The sequence below is a fragment of the Dromaius novaehollandiae genome, chromosome 5 (assembly GCF_036370855.1).
Source record: "Dromaius novaehollandiae isolate bDroNov1 chromosome 5, bDroNov1.hap1, whole genome shotgun sequence".
Taxonomy (NCBI): Eukaryota; Metazoa; Chordata; class Aves; order Casuariiformes; family Dromaiidae; genus Dromaius; species Dromaius novaehollandiae.
This window is the reverse complement of record NC_088102.1, coordinates 72061698-72083362: the sequence shown is the minus strand read 5'-3', so window position 1 is coordinate 72083362 and position 21665 is coordinate 72061698. Positions and strand designations below refer to the sequence as shown.

The 21665-nt window shown below is 51.1% G+C and overlaps 2 protein-coding genes across 4 annotated transcripts in view; one reads left to right on the top strand and one right to left on the bottom strand.

Annotated features, from left to right (window-relative positions):
* Window positions 1-100: 100 nt before the first annotated feature.
* LOC112989499 (NACHT, LRR and PYD domains-containing protein 3-like) lies at window positions 101-18807 on the bottom strand. The gene is given in 8 exon segments (XM_026110684.2): window positions 101-422; window positions 425-513; window positions 1357-1528; window positions 2260-2432; window positions 2881-3051; window positions 3698-5411; window positions 7002-7304; window positions 18340-18807. Coding segments are annotated over 7 exon segments (2742 nt in total). The 5' UTR covers window positions 7285-7304; window positions 18340-18807; the 3' UTR covers window positions 101-282.
* Window positions 18046-21665, top strand: part of CEND1 (cell cycle exit and neuronal differentiation 1) — a 21236-nt gene continuing 17616 nt past the window's right edge. The window contains exon 1 of one of the 3 annotated variants that reach the window (XM_026110682.2): window positions 18046-18182. The gene's annotated coding sequence lies outside the window, so the exon portion shown is untranslated. Of the gene's footprint in view, window positions 18183-18246; window positions 18349-19604; window positions 19732-21665 lie in introns of those variants that run through there. The other 2 variants (XM_026110683.2, XM_026110681.2) reach the window with 2 other exon arrangements.

The window sequence follows — 21665 nt, the reverse complement described above, 5'->3', positions numbered from 1 at the left end:
AATACATGAGTATATAAATCTTGTGAGCTGGATCCAAAGGCCTATTTCCCCCCCCCCCCCCAACTCACCCCTGCATTGCCCCAGCAGACTGAAAGGAGAAAGCCGCCGGACTCACCTGCATTCTCATCCATGGCCTTATCCCCTGCATAGTTGCTCTGCCCCAAATCCCCAGCAGATCCACACAGGACCATGTTGCAGCTTCCATCATGCACGACAAGATTCAAATCCCAGGGACATCTCCCATCCTTTTCAGGAGCACTGATCAAATCCCTACAATACATGCTAGAAACTATTCCTGTTGTAAAAAGGATCTCCCATAAAAGAAGGAAACAGCTTCCCGGCCCTTCCTCCACCTCTGCCTAACAGGACTCCCCGGTGAGAGGGCAACTGGGCCATACGCCTTGGCTGCAGGGCATCTTGCTAAAAAAATACCCTATCTTCAGGTTGGGCTTTATTCTCTTGAGCGCAACCAGCTCCTGCTGTGTTTCTTCCTTTAGTCCAGATGTGTTCAATCTTTCAATAGAGCAAGAAAAAGAGAAGAACTGCTAAAACGACCCCAGGTATTCACTGCTGCCTGAGACCACAGGGCATGGTTGACCTCGATGGTGACACACTGTCCCAGCCCCACAGCATCCGACCTCAGGGAGCCTGCACAGCCACAGCCTTGCTGCCATGCCCACTCCCTGCCCATGGCTTTCACTGTCCTGGGGCTGCTGGGGGAAGGGTGACAGGGAGCAGAAGGGGCTCAGAGCCTTGCAGCTCATGGGATTTGCCAAACTGGCCTCCAAGCAGCCATGGTGCACCCAGAGCAGCGTGAGCGAGAGAGGGACACTGTGGTTGTCCTGTCTCAGTGTCTGCTCAGGTGAACCACATCTGTGGTTCAGTGCTTTCCAGCTCTGAATCAGGGAACGGGAGCCAGGGTTAAGCACATGGGAGGAGTCCCACAGGGCCCTCCCAAACCACTCTGACCCAAGCCAGGCTCTGTGCCGGCTCTTGTTGGGGCAGCAGGTCACAGGGGCCTTGAGCTCTCGTTTCAGGTTTCTCTTAAAGTCGGGGTTGCACAAGTCTGGAGAGCACAACTCCGTACTTGCATCCCACTAGGACGCTGCAGGGCCTGCTTGCTGTCTGAGCAAAAGGCATTGGCCATGCAGGGCCCAGGTGGCTTATGGCTCCATGTGGGCTGTGCCTGGAAAAAACCACCCAGACCGTGAAGGCCAGGGGAGCGACTGCAATGCTGGCTCCAGGCAGAGGCACTTCTGGTCCAGCCCAGATGGAAGAGTCCAAGTAGGGGCTTTTCCTTAGGGCCCAATGGCAGGCCAAGGGGGGGAATGAACAGAGGAGCCCCATATCCCTTACCCCACTCTCTGCAGCTGGCAGGCAGGATACTTCAGTAGCTGGCAGAGCTGCTGCACCCCAGCACCTCCAAGCTCGTTATCACTCAGATCCAGGCAGGTCAAGCTCTGGTTGACAAAGAGCAGAGCAGCCAAGTCCCCACAGCACGTGCCAGTGAGGCGACAGCTCCCCAATCCATGTGACCAAAGCAAAGACAAAGCAATAGGGCTCTACTGGCAGATTATCAAGATGGGAGTGAGGGATCATGGTGCCACATTTAGAAATGCAGAAATGGCTGTGCAGGGAGAGAAATAGCATGGTTGGGGTCACCCACCTGTCCAGAGCAGCCACAAGTGCTGCCTTCCCTGCCATTTACCTGGCACATCTGGCCCCAGAGCAGAGAGGGCAGAGGGCTCCTGGAGGGGCCACGACTTTACAGTCTCCTCTTTCTTCCCAGGGTGTGACTGGGCTGGGCTGGCAGAGCTGGCCATTTTAGTCATGCAAGGCCCTGCTTGTTCCACTGGGTCTAGGCACCCTTTTGCAGGCCTCCTAACTTCTGCAGTACTACCTTCCCGCTCTATAGGAAAGCAGGCAGAACAGGCCAGGCTGTTGCTCTGAGAGTCCCAAATCCTGCTGTTCCCATTCTCAAGCTCACCCTGGCTCCCAGTGCCCTGCTGAGAAGCACAAGGCCTCCCCAAGACCCTGCTACAGAACAAGCCACGGCCACCTGGGGCACTGCCATCCACAGTGTGGGAAATGCACACTCGTGGACTTGTGATGACTGAGTTGAGTTTTTCTCTTTAGAGGATCCACAAAAGAAAATATCAAGATTCCTCAGTATTTCAATTCTTTTTCTTTTGGCCCCAGTCTTCACTGTAATAGGTCAGCTTGTCTCATGGGGCACTGCCCAGCCCTGTGGCCCTTACCTCAGTGTCTGCAGCTGGCAGGCGGGATGCTGGAGCCCTTCACACAGCAGCTGCACGCCCGCATCTCTCAGCTCATCATTACAGGACAAATCCAGTTCCATCAGGTGCCGGCTGGTGCTGAGTACAGTGGCAAGATCCTCACAGCAGGCACTTGTGAAGCAGAAGTACCACAGCCTGCAGAAGAAATGTGCAGAAAAGACCTTCAGGGCTCATCACAGCTCTTCCAACTTGAAGTCCCGTGGGCCAGTCCCATTCCTGGCCACCCAGCAACAATCAGGAGCAGAAATGCTACACCATGCCACCCACACAACCACCCTGCACCTTAGCAGGTGACAGTCTCCACACCACTGGCACTGCAGGGGGTTCCTGCCTTTAAGCTATTCGCCCTGGGCGCCTCTGTGTCAGGAAGAGCTGACGCTCGCAGGGGATGGCGCATCCCTGAGAAGGTGGGACAAAGGGATGATCATGCCCTGGAAGGACTTTTTCCCATCCATCCCAAGCACTCTGCTCCACCTTGCACCTTTTGGCCTTTGAATAACTGAAACTGCAGCAGCAGGAGATGCCAGAGGACCACTGAGAAAAAGTCCCCATGAGGAGCCGGGGATGGCCTGGCGTCACTCACCGCAGGGCCCGCAGCCGGCAGGCGGGCTGCCGCAGCCCCTCGCACAGCAGCCGCACACTGCTGTCACCCAGCTTGCTGTCACCTAGCTCCAGCTGGTCCAGGCTGGGGTGCATGGCCAGCAGCCTGGCGAGGTCCTCGCAGCAGCCCTCTGTGAGGCCGCACCAGTGCAACCTGTGGGAGACAGCAGCAGAGAATGACAGGTTCATCACACCCACTCCTGTCCCCGCTCTGCCCAACCCAATTGCCTGCAGCACAGCCAATGAGCATGGAGGGACCACACCCACTCATGGGCCAATGAGGAGCCCAGCCTCACCCTCAGCCAATCCCCTGGCAGGACAGACCAAAAGGAGCTTTGGCGGCACAGGGCCACTGCAGCCAATGGGGTGCAAGGGGAGGGGCTCCCCACAGCCCTGCCACCCTTCCTCAGGGACCAATCTTACCTGAGCACCTTTACTTTGCTGCTGGTGTGCTGCTCCTCTAGCCCTGAACAAGGGGAAGCTGCCCTGTAACACCCGGCAAGTTAAGCTGAAGATGCTATATCTCCTTCGAACTTCCTGTACACAGCAGATGGAGGAGCCTGCACAACCCTCATTCTACAGTTCTCCTGAAGCCTAAGTAAAATCCTCTGCTGAGCAGCTGAGTGTAACTGCTAGTGGAAAGAACGGCTTGGATGAAAGGGAGCTGGGAGTGCAAATGCCTTTAAAAACATCCTTTGTGGCGAAGAATGCACATCATAGCACTAGTTCATTAAGGTTTTAGCATGGTAAATATTTCCATCACTTTCACCTACTAAAGTGGGGGGCAGGGCAGTACTTACCAATATAACTCTGGTGTGGCGCCTGTGACTAACTTTTCCTCGAAATCTTGCTGTTCAAAGGAGCACCCTTTGAAAGTCACTGAGTCCAGTCCAGTCCACTGCTTGATGCAGAACGAAAGAGCCATTTGATCATATGGAGTCAGCTTGATGTCATGCAAGTCTATCCCAGTGAAACAATTCAAGGCACGCTTCACAAAGTCTTCTTTGTAAATCTCAAACAAACAGTGAAAAATAGCCAACTCCTCAATCTTTGTTGTCCCTTTACCTGGAGGTGAAATTCCTCTAGGCCTTGTTTGAATTGATCTCAGCATAGCTTCCTTAAATTTTGGTGAAAGTCTACACCCAAATTTTTGGTCCATGTATTCTATGGATTTTCCATTTACCAGACCAAACAAGAAACTCATTGTTAACATCAAATCCTTTCTAGATTTGCTATAGTTTTCAAGTAAGATTTTTATGTCCTTCGCATGAGTCCCCGAGTTGCCTACTGTCTCCTCCTCATCCTCTAGGACGTAAAACATTGCTGCGAAGAACTCCTGGAGGTGCAAGTGAATGAAGCTGTAGACATTCCCGTGGTCTGTGCCTTTCTTTAAAATGTTCTCATTGAGGAAGAGGGAGAGAAGGTCTGGCTGATCTAAGCCCCGCTCCTTGATTTCCTTTTCCTCAAACAGCACCTTGTGTATCCACATCCCATCAGCAGCCAAGCAGCAAAGTTTGCGCAGGAACTGCTGCAGGTCCTGTTTGCTGTCACCTGCTCTGCTCTTCAGTAATCTGGAAAGGTAAAACACATACATTCTTGTGGTTGTTTTAGAACTTGCTGTAAGATTTTTCTTCTTCTAAAGTTCTTGTTTCAGCACAGTGCAGACAGTCCAACTCATGATGGGGACAAGGCACATGGTGAAAAGTATTTTGTTTCCTTTGACAAACCTCAAGGCTGTATCTGCTTTATCATCAGTGTCAAAAAACCTGTGGAAATATTCCTCCCTTGCAGCTGCTGAGAAGCCCAATATTTCTGCATAATGCTTGCCCTCTAAGCACCGCCCCAGAGTCTGGAGGGCCGTTGGCCTCGTAGTGATCAGCAAGGAGGATTCAGGGAGAATAATTTTCTTAAATAAACTGGTCAGAGTGGTTTCCAGTGGCTTCTCTTCCCTGGGATCACAGCTCAGGTCATCTTCTGGCTGAAGCAAAGAAAATCTCAGGTATTCCAAGCCATCAATAAGGAGCAGGACCTTTTTTTGGCTATTCAGAATCTTTCCAATTGGTGTACTTCTATGGGGACAGCATTTTGAAATAAAGTCTGCAGCACTCATTCCTTTAGTCAGACTAATTTCTTTACAGTTGAGGTAGAAAACATACTCAAACTGTGTATAAAGGACTCCTTCTGCCCACTCCACCATAGTCTTCCTCATTGTCATTGTCTTTCCCATCCCTGCAGCTCCCACCAGCACAATGGTGTGTGGTGCTTGTCCTTCTTCATCAGGTTGAAACAGTTGTGCCACAGTAACAGCAGTGTTAGCTTGCTCTTTGCTGGTGTCTGCATGTCTCTGGCTTACACCACTGGTTTCCTGTTCTTCCCTTTTGGTGTGAAGCTTTATAACAATCATCAGGTTGGTGTATCGGCTACTTATGGTCAGGTTCTCACCGAGACAAGCATTTACCTCTTTATACGCAAGGAACTCTCTTATCACGTGCGCTCTGTATTTCTGTTTGTACTCTAAACCAAGAAGAAAAGTCAATTCCAAATAAAGCTAGATTTCTTAGGAGCTCCTCATCAGTACAACTCCTCTTACAGCTCTCCAATGCTACATGACATCTGTTTCACACCATTGTTAAGGAGAACTCCCAAAACCCATGCAGCCAAGCTCAGGAAATAGCCTTCTCTAGCCTTTTAAGAGGCAAAGTGGGACAACCAGCTGCTCCTTAGGAGCTTGTATCCTCCATGTCACCCATCAAGTCCACCTTCTTCTTTCAGGCTCTGCCAGGATCATGCCCAAGCTGTCCCTTGCATCCTCCTGGTAGGCAGAGGTCTGTGAACCCTGGTCTCATGGCTGCAATAACTGCTCAGCTGTGCTCTGTTTCTGTTTCTCTTTAAATGGCCCAAACCTGAGCTGAACCCTGAAGTAAACCAAGAACTGAACATGAGTATTATCATAGGAGTGTGACACAGTCCCCTGGAGAAGGGGAAGCTCAGCATCAGTGATTTCCTGAAGGGCTCAGGGCTTTCTTTCGTCTCACAGAGCTAAAGACTAGGGCAATTGAGAAGGATGGTGCCTGCAGAAATTCATGGGGCCTGTGGTCAGCTACGGAGTCCTACATCTCTCCCAGGCCCCTACCTCCCACTGATCCATCAGCACCCATTTTAGCTACTCTCCAATCCTCAGGCCTCTTCACTCACCCTGGGAAAATGGAGGATGCCCTGCCCTGCAGCCCCAGAAGTACCACCTGATGGTGAATCCAGAGGAGAGTTTGGGAAAATGGCTGATGAAAAATTCTTCACCCTTCAGCTGTTCTGGTTACCTTCTCACATCTCCTGCCTGCTGTTAATCCCTGGCCCATCACCCTCTTGCTGAGTCCTCTGCCTAAGACTGGACAAAGCAAATGCAATTGTCCAGGGGTGCCTGTAGTCTTCATCCCCCTCTGCTCCTGCGGCCAAAGGCACCGTCCTTGGGCTCCTGCCTCCAGGTGCAAAGGGTTGCCAAACAAGACCTCTGCACTGCCACACAAATCTGACAAATACGATATCCCCAGGTAGGTGTTCTACACGCACTAGCAAACACAAGGCACAAGGCAGGGCAGAGTCAGTCATGCAACACTGTTGGCCCTGTGGAGGTGTACCTAATCCTCACCATGAGAAAAAAGGATCTGGAAAGCTCTGGCTAATTCAAAGCCTTCAAGGCTGCAATGAGACAAAGGGCTTCTTTACACTGTGCAGCATTGCCCTTAGGTGAGCTACACCACTGCTGAGCTGCCAGATCCTGCTGCCAGCAAGTACCAGTAAGCCCGGGTGCAGGTACAGAGCTGGGAGGGCAGAGGGAGACAGCACCCAGGATGGTTGGGCTGCAGGCCTCCCTTACAGCAAGGGAAATCTCCAGAGAGAATAGCAAGCCTGGCAGTACATAAATGGGAAGAACAAGAGGAGATGTCACTGCTAGCCTCCCATGCTAACAGGATCACAGTGGGACATATTCATGTTTCCAGTCTCTCCCGGGAGCTGAAATATGCTTTTTTACTGACTTTCACCTATCTCTAGGAACATTCAAGGGAAAAGAGACTAAGAAAATTAAAATTTAGTCCAGCTTCCTACCTTTGACTTTCTCATCTTGGATTTTATCAGCGAGGTCTCTCCGGTTCATCTCTTCAAACACACCAGTTGCTATCTCCATTGCAATGTCTTCTCCATAGTGCTCTTTCATGCAGTTGACAAGTGTGTAAGCATGGCTGGCTTTTTCCAATGAATTCTTGGGGATATTCCATCTTTCTTTGTAACTAATGTATGATAATTTATTCTTAAACTTTAGAAAATCCTCAGGTAAAAGGTCTTGCAGTGCTTGTAAGAGGACATCTATTGCACAATTTTCTCCTGCCATCACAGGATATGAAAAGTCACCTGAAAATATCAAAGAAGAATGAAATTTCTCCTACTATCATTACAGGAAATCCCTGGGAACACACAAACAACACAGCAAAGTCCAACAAGTATGGTATTTAGGGCTCACACAGTCTTATACACAACAATACTTGATGGGGTTACAATGACATAGGTGCCAGTGTTTGTTTGCATGTAGTTCAGATGGCAGAGCACAAAGATCAAGCTGCCCAACACCTCCCCACGTCACACTTTGTTGGCAGTTTGCATTTTGCCACCTTTTAGATAGAAACTGCACAGGAAAGAGATTTGCCAAGTGTGATAGTTTGGGCAAGATTGACCACAAATTGTTTTTTTCTTCCAGGGAAGGTTACACAGGGAAAGATGCCTTGTTAAGACCATGACTTTTTGCTGAGCTACCATAACTCAGTGGAGGGCCTCAGCATGAACATGCATCTTTTCCCACATCTGCATACATTTGCCAAGCAAAAGGTAAATTTCCCAGCTCTCCTATGGCTGAGCAAAGCTTGGTTGAGCTTTGTAACAAACCAACACAGAACTCCTGCCTGCTGCAAGTGTGCTACAGCATGCACCGGCAGTCTGGCTAGTGCTCTGCTGTCCTCTCCCTCGCCTGAGCCTGCTCCATGCAGGGCGAGCAGGGGCCAAGCTGCATGTCCCCTGCCATTGCACCTTCTGAGAGCCACTGTCATGCCAGGGCTCGCAGCAGGGGGATGGCCTTTTTTGGGGCCAGGCTATTCCCAAGCTGGCAGCCAGGAAATCCTGCTTGGGGACAATCCTTTCACCAGTCCTGAGCTTCAGCCCCATTTCCTACCTAGCAATCAGCCCGAAAAGCCTCTGGCAAGGTGTGCACATGCCTCAGCCTGCTGCAGTAATGGCTGTCCATAGTGGGCAACAGCCTCATACTGCTGCACCTATTCCACTAGCGCCTGGAGCTGGGCAGCATGAGACCCTCCTCCTGCTGATCCCTGTGGGGCTCACAACAGCACCAGGAAACAGCTCATTCTGCATGGCTGCCTTTTAAAGGAAAGTATAATTTAAAATTAAAGCCTGTTAATGGCCTTTACAGCGGCAAGCAGTGCTTCAGAAAATGCCAGGTGAGGGGTGTGGGTGCAAACTTCGTTCACAGCAGGAGTTACCAGGCAGGTCAAGTTACAGGTGCAGGGAGGGTTGCTGAGATGGGGGTTACTAGTAGCTCAAAGATTCAAGAGGAAGAATACCAACACCAAAAGGCATAAAATCCTAACCGGGGCAGGGGGGCAGTCAGCCAATGCCACCATTGCCACAGAGCAACACAGAGGATCATTCCCGCAGAGGTCGATCCCGCAGTCCGCGCCGGACTGGTGACTGCCTGGCCAGCAAGGTGCTCACCACTCTGCAGGTGCCTTAGCAAAGTGGCGAGCAGACTAGTACTTAGCCTAGGAGCCCATTAAGTCCTAGCTGACTTGACTGCTTGTCAGCCAATAAATAATTGCTTTATACTTTGCAGACATTCTCCTTGCACTCCTTCCACAGGTGCCCAGACAGGGGGATTCCAAGAGGCACAGCAACAGCTGGGGCAGGAATTGAAAGGAGGGAGGAAATGAAGGGGAAGCAGCAGGCGTGTGGGCACTGTGCACCTCCCCTGCCATATCCGGAGGGGACAGGGTGCTGGGCTTGCAAGGGGCACTGCTTCTGTCATTTGGGTTATACCACCCAGATATTTACTCTGCTAACAGAGATGGGTGGGGGAGGGGGTATCCTCTGTCATCTCAAGGGTCTTCCAGTCTTTACCCCCAGGATAGCAGAGTTAGCAGGTTTTCTTGCCCAGCACCTTCCTGCCTGACACGGAAGGGAGGGAAGCACCAGAAAAAATAGGGGCCTTGATGGTCAGCCTGGGGATTTCTAAACTGATGGGGCAGAGTCCGGCCCTGCAATCGCAGCCCTCTCGGACCCCGCAGCCTGCCTGGCCCTGGGGATGGCTGGACCCCCAGGGACTCACCTGGCCAGCTCCCTGTCCCGCATGGCCCCAGACCCAGGGAGGAGCACGGCCTGGGGCAGCACGGGGCCCAAGCCCTGCACCCCCCAGCTGTGCCATGCCGTGCTGGACGTGGATGCTGGGCAGCCATGCAGCCACACACTCACCCTGCAGTGCTCTGGCATCAGCTGAGCGGGGTGGGGGGCTACGTGAGGCACTGCAGAAGGTGCTGGTGGGCTGCTCGAAGTCCCAGTTCCCCGCACGGGCAGCGTTTCCGTTTTGAAATGAGGCTCCACATCCGGCCCACCCTTCCTCCTTCCTCCTTGGCCTGCCGCAGGGCTCAGCCTCCCCGCGTGGCTCAGCTCGCGGCCTCTTTGCCAGCCCCCCGGGGTCCTGCAGCAGGGTGGCGGTGGGGTACTCGGACTGGGACAAACGCTGCATGCAGTGGCCACACGGGGAAGGATTCATGCTTCCTCTGCGGAAGTTTTCTTTGCCTGAGGGGCGAGGAGAAAGGCACCTGGATGGATGATTTAATAGCTAAAGGACTCCCAGCAATAATCCCACAGGAAACATGCTGCATTGTGTGTGAATGTGCACTCGCCCTCACAGGCGCTGCGGTTTCCTCTTGCCTCCCCGGCGCCCTGAGCTCGCAATGTTAACTCTTGGCAACGAAGTGCCGAGGAGCTGCAGGAGCTGCCGCCCCGATGGCAGCCAGGCTGATGGCAGGGCAATGGCCTCGCTGACGGGGCACAGCCCCACGGTACCCAGGCAGAGCAGGCCCACTAACAGAGACAGGAGTCAGCAAAGAGCCCAGATCACCAGGCAAGTCCATAGCAGTGAGGTAGCTCCCAGGTCAAGCCAGAAGGTGAAGAAACTTCCACTTCGTCACTCTGCCAAAGTACCTTCACTTTGCTCTGACTCCCCAAGCCTTTTGATAGATGTGTTCTTGTAAGAAGTGTCAGGTTGTCTCCTCTCTTCCTGCTTTGGGAACTCCTTATTTCTCCCAGCACTCTTTATTCTCACCCCCATTTCCAGTTCTCCTCTTCACCAAATTGCAGAAGGATGCAGCTGGGAAAGGATGTCTGGTGGTCTCCAGTCCAAACTCCTGCTCAAAGCAGGGCCCAGTGGAACAGGTTGCTCAGGGTTGCATCCAACTGAATTTCCAATATCTCCAAGGATGCAGATTCCCAAGCCCCAGTTCCAGTGTTTGGCCACCCCCATAGGTATTTTTTCTTATATTTAACTGGAATTTTCTCTCATGCAGTTTGTGTCTGATGCCCCTTGCTAAATCACTGTGCACTTCCCAGAAGTGTCTAGCTCCATCTTTCTCTCTACCCCATCCATGTCTTAAAGGAAATCTAAGAACTGTGAAACAAATTTGTCTTTAGAAGAGTACCACCTAGTGGCTCAGAAACATAGTAAGGAGATCCAGCTGGAATTAGATTCAGGTGAACTGAGGAAGAAAAAAAAAAAAAAAAACCTGCAGAAGCCAGCAGAGGGATTAATATCTACTGTAGTGTTCGCCCTAGAGCAAGGGAGACCTCCAAGGGGACCTGATAGCAGGAAATGTGAAACTAAAATTAGATGCTCACAAAAGCAGATTAGGATGGGGAAATTAAAATTAGCTGCTATAGCTGCAGGAAGTGATGGAGAATTAGACTGGGAGCTGTCATAGGAAGATGATTATTGGGATGATATGTATGAAAGGGTAAGGAAAGAGGAACAGGGTACAGCAGCATATACAACATGTTAGGGCCGCCTTGCTGAGGTGGGGAGAAGCAGCAGAGCAAACTGCTTCTGCTACAATAACAGAAGTGATGCCAGTGGACACTGCGAGCTGCAGGTTTTGGGTCACAGAAGAAAGCTTGATTGTGGACTGGCTCTTGTAGAAATGGCTTCAAAATTTGAATTAAATTGAGACAAAATATGTAAGCTGCTTAGAGCTTGTGCTATACCAGCTTTTACTCAGATTGTGCATTGGGCACTAAAGGATCAGTGTATGACCTCCTTAGTGAGTGCTTTAGGTCAGACTGCCCAACAGGTAAGGAAAAAAAAGCAGCTGGCAGCACCAACATCAAGCCATAAGCCAGGAGCAGATGGATGATGTTTTATGAATGAGCATGGAATTGTTCAGATATTACATATAATATTATGTACCAACAATCCACTGCTGGTGAGGCACAGTAGATGAGTTATGGGAACTCCCACACTCCACAGTGAGTGCACCTCCAGCACCTCTGGATCATGAAAGGCACACGTAAGGTGGTGTGCTTTGCCCTGGCATTACCCAAACAGATAGGTGCCTGTGTGGCAAATACATTGAGATCCTGGGGGGTGACCCTGAGGTTTTGTACAAAGCGGAGAAGAGACGCATAGCATCCTCCTGGACACAGGAACATCAATTGGGATGTTTAGAAGTTTCCTTAAGGAATGCATTCATCAAGGAGATGTGAAGGTAGCTTCTTAGGAGGAAGGAAGAAAAAGCCTCTAAATATTGTACTGTGAATCTCATAATAGGGCAGCGAGCTTTGGACATAATAGCAAAGATCCCCTTATTTTTAGGAAGATCTCCTTATTTTAGGAAGTGATTGGATGATGGAGCATGGACTCTTATTAGATTTTTATGGTGTGATTTTGCAGAAATACCAAGGTTAACAAGGTATGGATCACTGCTGAGAACAAAAACCAGTTGTGAAGGAAAACCGAAATTGGTATGGGTGTCCTTTTTAAGGAACCCAGTCATAAACTGAAGGTATGTTTCATTAATTCAAGGATATGAGCAAGGAAAAATATAGTCCTCTATATAGCTATTAATGGAATAGGATGGCAAATAGCGGGGAAACTAAAAAAGGATCGCCCCAAATAGCAGGAGCACAGCCTATCATAGTTTAAGTCTTTGAATTATATCTATCTAAACAGGACCCATTACATCTCTTTAAGGATACTGACCACATTCATAATGGAATAAAATACTGGAGGTATGGTTGGAGAAAGAGGGATGGAAAGCTTATGATGAAAGATGAAGAAAACCAGGGATTTATTATACAAGCTCAGAAAGAGAGTGGAAATAAAATATATGCAATGCATGTTAAAACACACAGGAAGACTGAAAACAATACTAAGAGACAGTTTAATGAGCAAGGAGATCAGCTGACTCAGTTTAGTAGCTGCAGTCTTGAGTCACAGGAGGGTTTGCAGCATCCTTGTTGGATTTGTGAGTAATAACCTGGGATTTGCAGCTGACCAAAGGAGAAAGGGAACAGCTATCTGTTCATGGCATTACTATTGCTAACCAGCCCAAAAGTTTTGTATTAAGGTAACTATACAGGCCTCGGTGGTCAGATTTTGCCTGTCTGCAGCTTTGTTTTCCTTGTTTTGGTATGTTTAACTGGAGTAAACAATAATTCCTACATTTTTTTTTCATTATTAGATATTTAGCCTGTGGCCTGCTGTTGTCTTATTCAGTTTGGTCTAACTACTTAACATAATAATAACTCAGGATCCTAGAATAAAAATTGTTACAGCTCTCAAGGGAGCATTGAGAATTATGCTGGTGTGTGGAATCATAGTTAAAGCTTTGCAAAAATGCTCTAGAATGATAATAACCTAATGACCTTGGTGGTTTTATTCATTTACAGGATAATCCTCCAAGTGACAACAATTTGAAGAGACACAGCTAGACCTAGTGAGATTTGCTGAATTCAGTAACGGTCTCCTAAGCCAGTGTATAAATGTAGGAGGCAGTGGAGGATGAGGGGGGATGGGAAATTGCAGAAGAAAGGAAAGAGAAGGGAAGCTTTGAAACAGAGGGGAAACTAAGTGCTACCAGTACTTGAATGAGAGAGAATTAACTGTGGGTTAAATGTGTGTATATATATAATATGAAGGCCTGAGAGGGGATAAAGAATAATGAAATACCATGACCAAGTCATGAATAGAAGTAACATTGAAGGAAGACAGTATGGACGGGTAATAGAGGATACTTATATCTGTCCAATAACCAATACTCAATCAGTAAGCCCAGCAATGCTCGAAGAATAAGAAGGAAAAAGAATGGTAAAAGTCTATACCTAAATGTAACTACTGATAATGTGAATAATCCCCCTGCTAGCCCTCACCCCACTGCCTCCTCCTCCTCGCTGTTCAGCTCTCCTGTCCCGAGGACACAAGGCTCAGCCTGCGTGGAGAGGCAGCAGGGCAAAAGCAGGGAGAGGCTAGCTGAAGACTTTGGGCAAGATCAAGCCATTAAACATTACTTTTTTCAATGATGCCTGGGAATAGCACTATTTGTATACCTGGGATACATTGGCAATGATATCAGGTTTTCTAATAACAAAACAGTGTTGTAAGATGTGCCTGCTTTGTGAAGGAAGGAGCTTAAGGGAAATACTATTCTGCACCTCTTAACGAAGCTTGCTGCATGGTTAATTGTATTTGCATATATGGTTTTTTTAATTATGATAATTATAATATCCTATAGAGCTAAAATGCTCATAAGTAAATATGATTACAGAGCTAATGAAATACTAGTGATTATGTAAACTATGAATAGAAATTAACAATACCATAAATACAACATAGTTTTGACATGAGGAGAGATGTCAGAAAAGCCTCTTCTGGGTAAGTACATGTGAACAAGCACTGTAGGTACCTGCAGATGTGGATGGAGAAACAGTCACTGGAAAGCAGAGGCCAAAGAGGTTATGTGTGAGCAGCGAGCAAGGAGGGCCCCACTGGAGGCAGTGCCCTTTCTAGCAGGCACCATCCCACAAGGTCTGCTCTGGGTGCAGAGGACAGGATAATAATCTCAGGAGTCCCTGATAGGGTGAGGGGGGAAGACAGGTCCAGGGGCCATGCCGGGGGCTCAGCCAAAAATAGCAGGAGATAAAGCCAGAGATAGGACTGGAAACAAGGCTACAAAAGGTCCAAGGTCCATACAAGGCCAAAAACACACTAGAGACAAGACTATGGTGTAGGTCTAAGGTCCATCCCCCAATATGCAACTGGAGTCATGCTACCTACAGCATAGGTCCAAGGTCCATCCCCAAGCAGGGGTGAAGACTAGCAGCAAAACACCTCTAAGAGGTCCAACCAGGAGACAAACTACCTGCAATATAAGTATAAGGGCCATACAGGAGGTAGCGTAAGACAGGGCCGGAGACCAGTACTCCTACACCATAGCCCAGATAGGGACTGAAGGCCTGGGGCTGAGCTTAAATGGAGCCCCTGGGCAGAGGGTTTGGGCAGAGGCCCCGGGTGAGGTTGATCAGGGCCATTAAGGCCTGTTAGTGGCTCAGGGAGGACATGGACATATAGGGCAGAGCACAGGGGAGCAGGGCTATGGTTTGAGGAGGTTTGACTGAGCTGTCAGAGATCACTGCTGCTGCAGCTCATGGGGGCAAGTGCACTTCCAAAGCTGCCTAGAGACCTTACAAGCATTAGCCTGCCTTGAGGGGGTAACAGGGGACTCTCAAATTTGACCAGAAAGGCACTGTGCTTGCATTTTCACTCCAAGAGAAATGCAGAAATTTTCTGTGCAGGATACCAAGCCAGGCAGCACTTCAGCTGTTGTGACTGTAAACCTGCTTTGGCTGCCATCACAAGCTGCTCTACCATGAGAAATGTCCTTCATCCTACTTCCTTGGAAATGTGGTGGTAAAGGGAGATGGCTGCTTCCCAAATGGCCACAGGTGCTTGCTGCAGCATGGCCTTTCCCTCCCTCTCCCGACCCAGGGTGACTCACAACTGAGGCTCGAGGAAAGGAGAGATGCTCCCTTGGGGATAGCTGATGCTGGACACTGAGTAGCCTGATGCACTGAGGTGGGGATGAGATTGCAGTAAATCGGTTTTCCAGTTTTAAGGACTGTGCTCTCCTTCTCCTCTGCTGCCCTGGCAGCAACCAGTGTTAACTCTGCGAAGGCAAGGCAAAAAGATCACCGTGGTCTCCCTCTCCTTGAATGCAGGCCCAAGGGCTATGTTACTGGCTTGCTGTCTGCCAGCCAGCTGTTCAACAGCTGCCTGGAGCAGAACAGAGCTGGTGGGAGGCCTCCCAAAAACGGAAGAGAGGGAGGGGTTGGGGCTCTAATTATAACTCTCTGCTCATGCTTTTATAAGCTACCCTGTTGTGCACAAGGGAAAGCTGCAAGGAGGCTGCCAGCCAGCTCTTCAGTGAGCATGGTCATGCACAGAGGTGTCCGGGGGGGGGGTGCAAAGCATGTGCATGGCGACAGCGAAAGGGCCCTCTGCCATGCAAACACCCCAGAGCTGGCACCTCTGTCCCGCTGCGTCCCAGCGTGGGACTGGCCATTGAATCAGGCACGAGGGCAAAGAAAAGGTGTGGAGGGGCTAACGGGTTTGGCGCAGCTGGCACTGAGGGAAACGAGCCTTGCTTGGGTTGGAGGGAACTTTGCCCACACCACTGCTTGTTATGGTCACATCCCTTGGGCTTGCGGGAAATCAAAGAGGCGCAGGCTGCAATGAGAACAACTGTTTGCCTCTGAAAGCCCAACCAGGAGCGAGTGCTCCCAGGACATGCCGTGCTCCTGCCCAGGACAGCACTGCCACCCAGCCTCCAGCCCCAGCAGCAGAAGCAGTGTGGTTTGAGATGCCTGGCTCTGGCTGACCTTGAAGAAGCTGTTTTCACCTTGCTGTGTCTGGAGCTGAATCGATGCCTCCTGTGAGTGGCAGGCAGCGCCCACTGTGCCTGTGCCAGGTGCCGGCACCCAGCTCTCATCTGCACCGGGATAGGGATGACGTGACCCACTTACTGCAGGAGACAGAGCAAGCTGGAAGACCCTTCCCGTGCTTTGTGCCAGAGCCAGGGGATTTTTCTGTGTGCTAGCTTGCTCCAGCATTGCTTGCCTGGCTTCTCCTCTTGTGTTTGACATTGGGGGTCAGGGCTGTTGGTTTCATGGCTCCTTTCTTTTGATTCTTTTTTAAATTTTTTTTAACACCAAGAAAAATAATTTTTGATTTCAAATCTGGGAGAAGTCCGAGTCATATGGATGCACTGTGTGAGGCAGTTTATCTCTTAAGACAGAGGCAGAGCGCGTGAAGATGGGGGAATCAGAGCCAGAAACCCTGGCCTCAGCTCTCCCAGACTCACAGGACTGCTGTTTGCAATTTCCGCTTGCAGGCAACTCCCTCCCTCTGCTCCTGCAGCACAGTGGGGAGGGTGCAGATACTAGGGACACTTGTACTTGATGTAAAGGTGGCATAAGGATTTTGTACAATCCCTTGCCCATCTCCCAGGGACAGCGATTTGTCTCACCTATATTAAATCACAGGTTTTCACAAGCTTTGCAGCAACTTATTCCATCTCTTCTGCTATGGGTCTGATCAGCAGATTCAGAAGGCATCAGAAAAGGGATGCAGCTGTATTAGAAAAGGGATGAACCTTGTGCAATCTTGGCTGTGCCTGCCACAAGTCCCTGAAATGGGGCAGGGCAGGGAGGACTCATGCTGCTGGGCTCGGGCTAGGTGCCAGACCGGGGCAGCAGAGATGACATTAGCCTTAGCCACAGCTAATTATGTCTGTGCCACCTTCTCCAGGGAGCCAAGCAGCCTCCTGAAGCCAAGTAGAATGACAAGATGCCCTTGCTCATCCCTGCTCTAGGGGAGTATTGGTAGCTGCATGCAGTGCCAGCCTCTCCAAGCACAGCCTTTCCTAGGAGATTTGGGGTCCTGCATCCAGTGTTTCCTGCGGTGTTTGCTTCAAACACGGCTAGAATGTTTTCTGTACAGCCTCCGTGTTTTTTAAAGCATGTTGGCATAGCTGGACACACACTTGCTTGGCTCTCCTGCCAGGGCAATTCAGCAGAACCAGAAAGGGGCATTTTTACTGATTTTACCTCCAGCAGTCTGGCCTATTGCACCAAGTACGTTTGCAGCTGAGACATTGCCTGGCTACGCTTTACGGGGCAGGGCAGGAATTTGGGATAAAAGCAAGATTTGACCTGAGTGCTGTGCATTTGTGAGAACGTTGCCCCTTTGCAGGAGGTGGAGGCCGCGCTAGTGAAGGGAAACGTGTCTGCTTTTAACTCACGCGCTGTGAACCGCTGGTGCAGCTAAGGGAAAGGCTGTGTGTTTGCACGCAGCCCTGCCAGCGGTCTGACACAGTGCTCTGCAGCAGGCCCCAGGCCACTTGCCTGGCTGTGAGCCGGCCTCGGTCTCCCTGCAGTCCCTCACTGGCCTCGCGGGAATTTTGGGGAGTGGAGTCGCAGCCTGGCTCGCTGGGCCAAGGGAGGATTTAGGAAGAAAGGAAGTAGAGCTGGCACAAAACCACCCCATTACGCAGCATTTTAGCTTCCCCCCCTCCATCAAGCAGCGCCCTCCCTTCACAAGACAAATTGCCACCCCACTCCTTTAGGGTCTTCGTACTCAGAAATCCTTTATCCTGGAGCAGGGGAGCCCCACACTCCTTTTTTTTCCCCCTTGTCTACACACAGAAGCATTGCAATTTGTCAGGCTGGCTCTCTCCCAACCCCCCAGCACATTTCTCTCCCTGTTCTGCAGCTGCATGCGCTGCAAGCTAGATTTGGAAGAAGGAGCAAGAAAGAAAGACAGGCAGGATGCTTGGTGCCACATTGCACAGACAGTCCCTAATCGCCGAGGCAGCAAAGCACAACTCGGACCCTCCACTGAGGAGCGCTGGGGACTGGGCGCCGGGGCCGGCCTGCCTTCACCGCCCTGGCGGCCCCCCTCTTGGCAGCCTGCCCCGCTCCAGAGCACCAGCCCTTCTTTCTGGATTGGACTGCCACTCCCCTCTTCCCCCTCCCCGGCTCACCAGCAGTCCTCACTGATGCATTGTGGGAAACTCCCAAGTTTTTTTGCATCCTCCCTCCCCGCCCCCCGCAGCCTCCCTCCTCTCTGCAGAAGAGCCGGCTCCCGAGGTGGGACTTGTGCGAAGGGCCAGAGAAGCGAAGGTAAGGGCTGCCGCTTTCTCGGCTGCACCTCCGGGCGCACCGGAGGCCGGGGCGAGCGCGGGGGGCTGAGTGGCACGGGGCTGCCTAGCGAGCAGTGGAGAGATGCGCGCCGTTCGCCTTCAGGGCAACCGAGGAATATAGCCAGCTGCCGATCTACCTGCTCAAGGTGAGTGTCCGCTTCTCTGCAGCTGCATGTGATGGAGGACAGGGGATGACAGGCCAGCCAGCTCGGGAACGAGACCACCTCGCCACGCTGTTGTCTTGGCTGATTGGTACCGGTGCTGTTTGCCCAAAGCACCGAGAACAGGGACGGGGGGCGGTTGCCTTCTCGCCCCAGCTCTCCTCTTTGCTCCCTGAAGGTCAGGCAGCCAGTGGAGGCACTGTCACAAGTGCAAGCGTGTGGCACAGAGCCAGCTCGCCTGCCTCCCTCAGCATACCGGCTTTTTGCCCCTGCTGCCTTTGCAGGATATGCTGCTCTTGCCTAATCAGAGCTGGGGTTGCTGCTGGGGGGGGAGGCATCAGCCCTAGGATGGAGGTTGGGAATATCATGTTGCAGAAGCGCTGTAGAGGCAGAGAACTGGCTTTGCCTACATAAAACCGGAGCTGACTGTATACCGGAAATGATACCATCAGGAGGAAGGAGGGATAAACTGCATCACTAGCTAAAATATTTTGATCTTTTTAGGAAAATGGGAACACCCCCCGCCCCCAGAAAGGTTTTGCTTTGGGTTCCAGCTGTGAAGTTTCTTCTCCTATCTGCCTACACAGTCTTATTTGTTTCCCCTTCGTTCTGCCTTGCTGGTTTTACGTCTCTGATTGCCATCAATTCTGAGGCAAAGAGCTAAGCAACCAGCCGCAGCTAGGACTAGCCAGCAGCCCTGTTTGTTACTCTTGGCCTTTTCCAAGTTGAGGCTTGTTCTGGTAGGAAAGGGGGCTCTGATATCCAAGGAATATCCTTTGGTATTGTCCTCTCCCCCAGCTGACATTGTGCTGGAAAGGCATTCATGAAGGGCAACCTGCCAAAAAGAAGCGCGTGGGGTGGGGAGGAATGAGAGACGGCAGAGGCAATAGTGCTTCCTTTAAGCTATCAGGAGAAGTTGCACCAACAGCGTGGGAGGATGGGGAGGGGGCACCAGACCAGGGCTCCTGTTTTGAGGCGGGTGTTTCCAGGAATGAAAAGCATGGGAAACATGTCTTAGCCTTTTCAGTCTGATGACATTCCTGCCTTCCAGTTTACATCTGTTTGCATCTGTGCCCTGTGTGTTTGCAATGACCTGTTGATCTGGTCCTGCCTCAGTGCTCTGTGATCCGTCTGGTGGCTTCTGAGGGGGGAGGGCAGAAGGAAGAGGATTTTTATTCTTGAATGGAGGTCAGCCTGGGAAAGCTTCAGCAGTGGGGCGATAGGAGGAAGCGCTGCCCTGCCCACCGCAGTCCCATTTTCCTGGGTGGGGCTTGGCCAGGATGCTGTCGGGAGAGGGAGGATGGACTATGCCGAACTGAGCTCTCCGCTGGATCTCAGGACTGACCTCTAAAAGTCTGACCTTCACAGGTTTGACCTTCAGCATTTTCCTTCTTTCCTTTCCTTTCTCAGCCGTGGCGCCCAGCGCCAGCCTCTAACCCCATGATATTGTGGCGATACAAGGGAGAAAATGCAGAATTCTCCCCCAACGCACAGCTTTAGTCCACTGCCACCAACCCCTCCTCCGGCTGGCTGCCAGGACTGGGGGCTGGCGAGCTCCAGCGTGCACCGGACCCACCTTTGCTTGGGCCTCAGGGCAGGCAGGCATTGCAGGGGGGACGGATAGGGGCAGGGCAGTTCTCCGTGCAAACGTTTTGGTGCTTGAGCATCCTTTACCAGATCCTCCCCAACCTCCTGTGCGTGGCAGAGAGGGCGAGTGCTCAGGGTTTGCTGCACAAGGTAAGCAAGGGGCTTTCTCCAGGAGCATGCTGGAGGCCTCCACGCTTTTCTCTCTGAAAGGTCATCGCCTCACACTGAATTGGCCCCTTGTCTGGCTGCAGTGGCTTCTTCCACTTCAGCTGCAAAGCTGGCGCCTGCAAATCTGCGGGATGTAAGATTAGGCACCTTGCTTTGTGCCTGCAAAATTTGCATTGTAATCTTTTTGCCTGCCCCAGCCATGCTGCTTTGGGGGTTGCTGGTGACATGGTGAGACCCTGGTGCCGTCCTGGATCAGACACAGGGGAGAGGTCCTTCAGGATGCCGATACGCTGAAGAGAGCTGTCAAATTTGCTGCTGCTTAGTGCAGTGGTTGGGGCTACTATTTTACTGTGTCAGAGACGACCCTCCCTTCTTTTCTTTTTTGCTTGTGACTATTGCTTTTGAGAGAGAGAAAGGACCCACTAGCTGGCCTGGAAGTGGCCTTAAAAATATCATTTAGAAGGGAAATTTGCCTCCCCCCACCCCCAGCAAAATTGCATACCACAAAAAGTAGAAAGCAGACAAGAGCTGCAAGGCCATGAGGATCCTAATGCACTTGAGTGAGCTGTTAGAAAGGAGATGAGCCCATTGTATTTGAATTCTAGCTGCTGCCTTGTGAAGAAGCAGCATCCCCATTTGGAAGCCTCTGCCCTCTTGGCAAAGGCCCTGTATATATCTATTCCTTGCAGAGACCTGAGCTTTTAGTGCTGGGGTCTCTGCAGCTAACCTTCCCTACTGGAGCAAGCCGCGCTCTGGGGGATGGCTGAGCAGACCAGGCAAGCAAAGGAGGAGGGGGTGGCACCGGTGCTGAACGATGAAGATGAAGCTCGCACAACAGACCTTGCAGGAGTCGCTCCCTGCTCCCCAGGCAGGGAGGTGCCCCCTCTCTGCAGCACAGCAAGTCGCCCCCCCCCCAAGTGTAAAAGAGCTGCCGCCATCAAATTGCTGGCTCCAAGAGAGCTGCAAAAGCATTATTAAAACAAAACAAAACAAAACAAAATGAGCTTGCAAACTGCTGAGTATAACAGAGCATGGCAAAAAGCCAAGGCACTAAGAGCTGCCCAGGGCAGGACAGGGGGGTGGCAGGAAGGTCTGGGCCACAGGCTTCAATTACACAGCCCTGAGGTGCAAGTCTCCACGGGATCCAGCCAGAAACGTGTCTGCAACATGCAACCAAGTGCCTGCCTGCGAGACATCGCGCGGGGGGGGATGGCTGCACAGCTCACGTGCTGGTTGTGCCTCTGTGACTGCATCTCCTCACCCAGCAAAACTGCCCCCATCACCAATCTACTCCCAATGCTTCAATGTGACGCCCTGCCAAATAGCTGCCACCTGACAAAAGTCATCCTCGCTGAATATTTGCTTTTTTGCTTCCCCTAATTTCTGCCTTAGAGTGAGCAACGTTCAGTCTTGGGTCAAGAAAAGGCTTAAGTTCTAACACCTTGTGATTTGGAAGGGCTAAAAGTTACAGTCATGTACCAACAGGAAAAAGGAGCTATCAAGTGGGAAACAGAATATTTGATTCTGTTTCTGAGGACGTCTCCAGA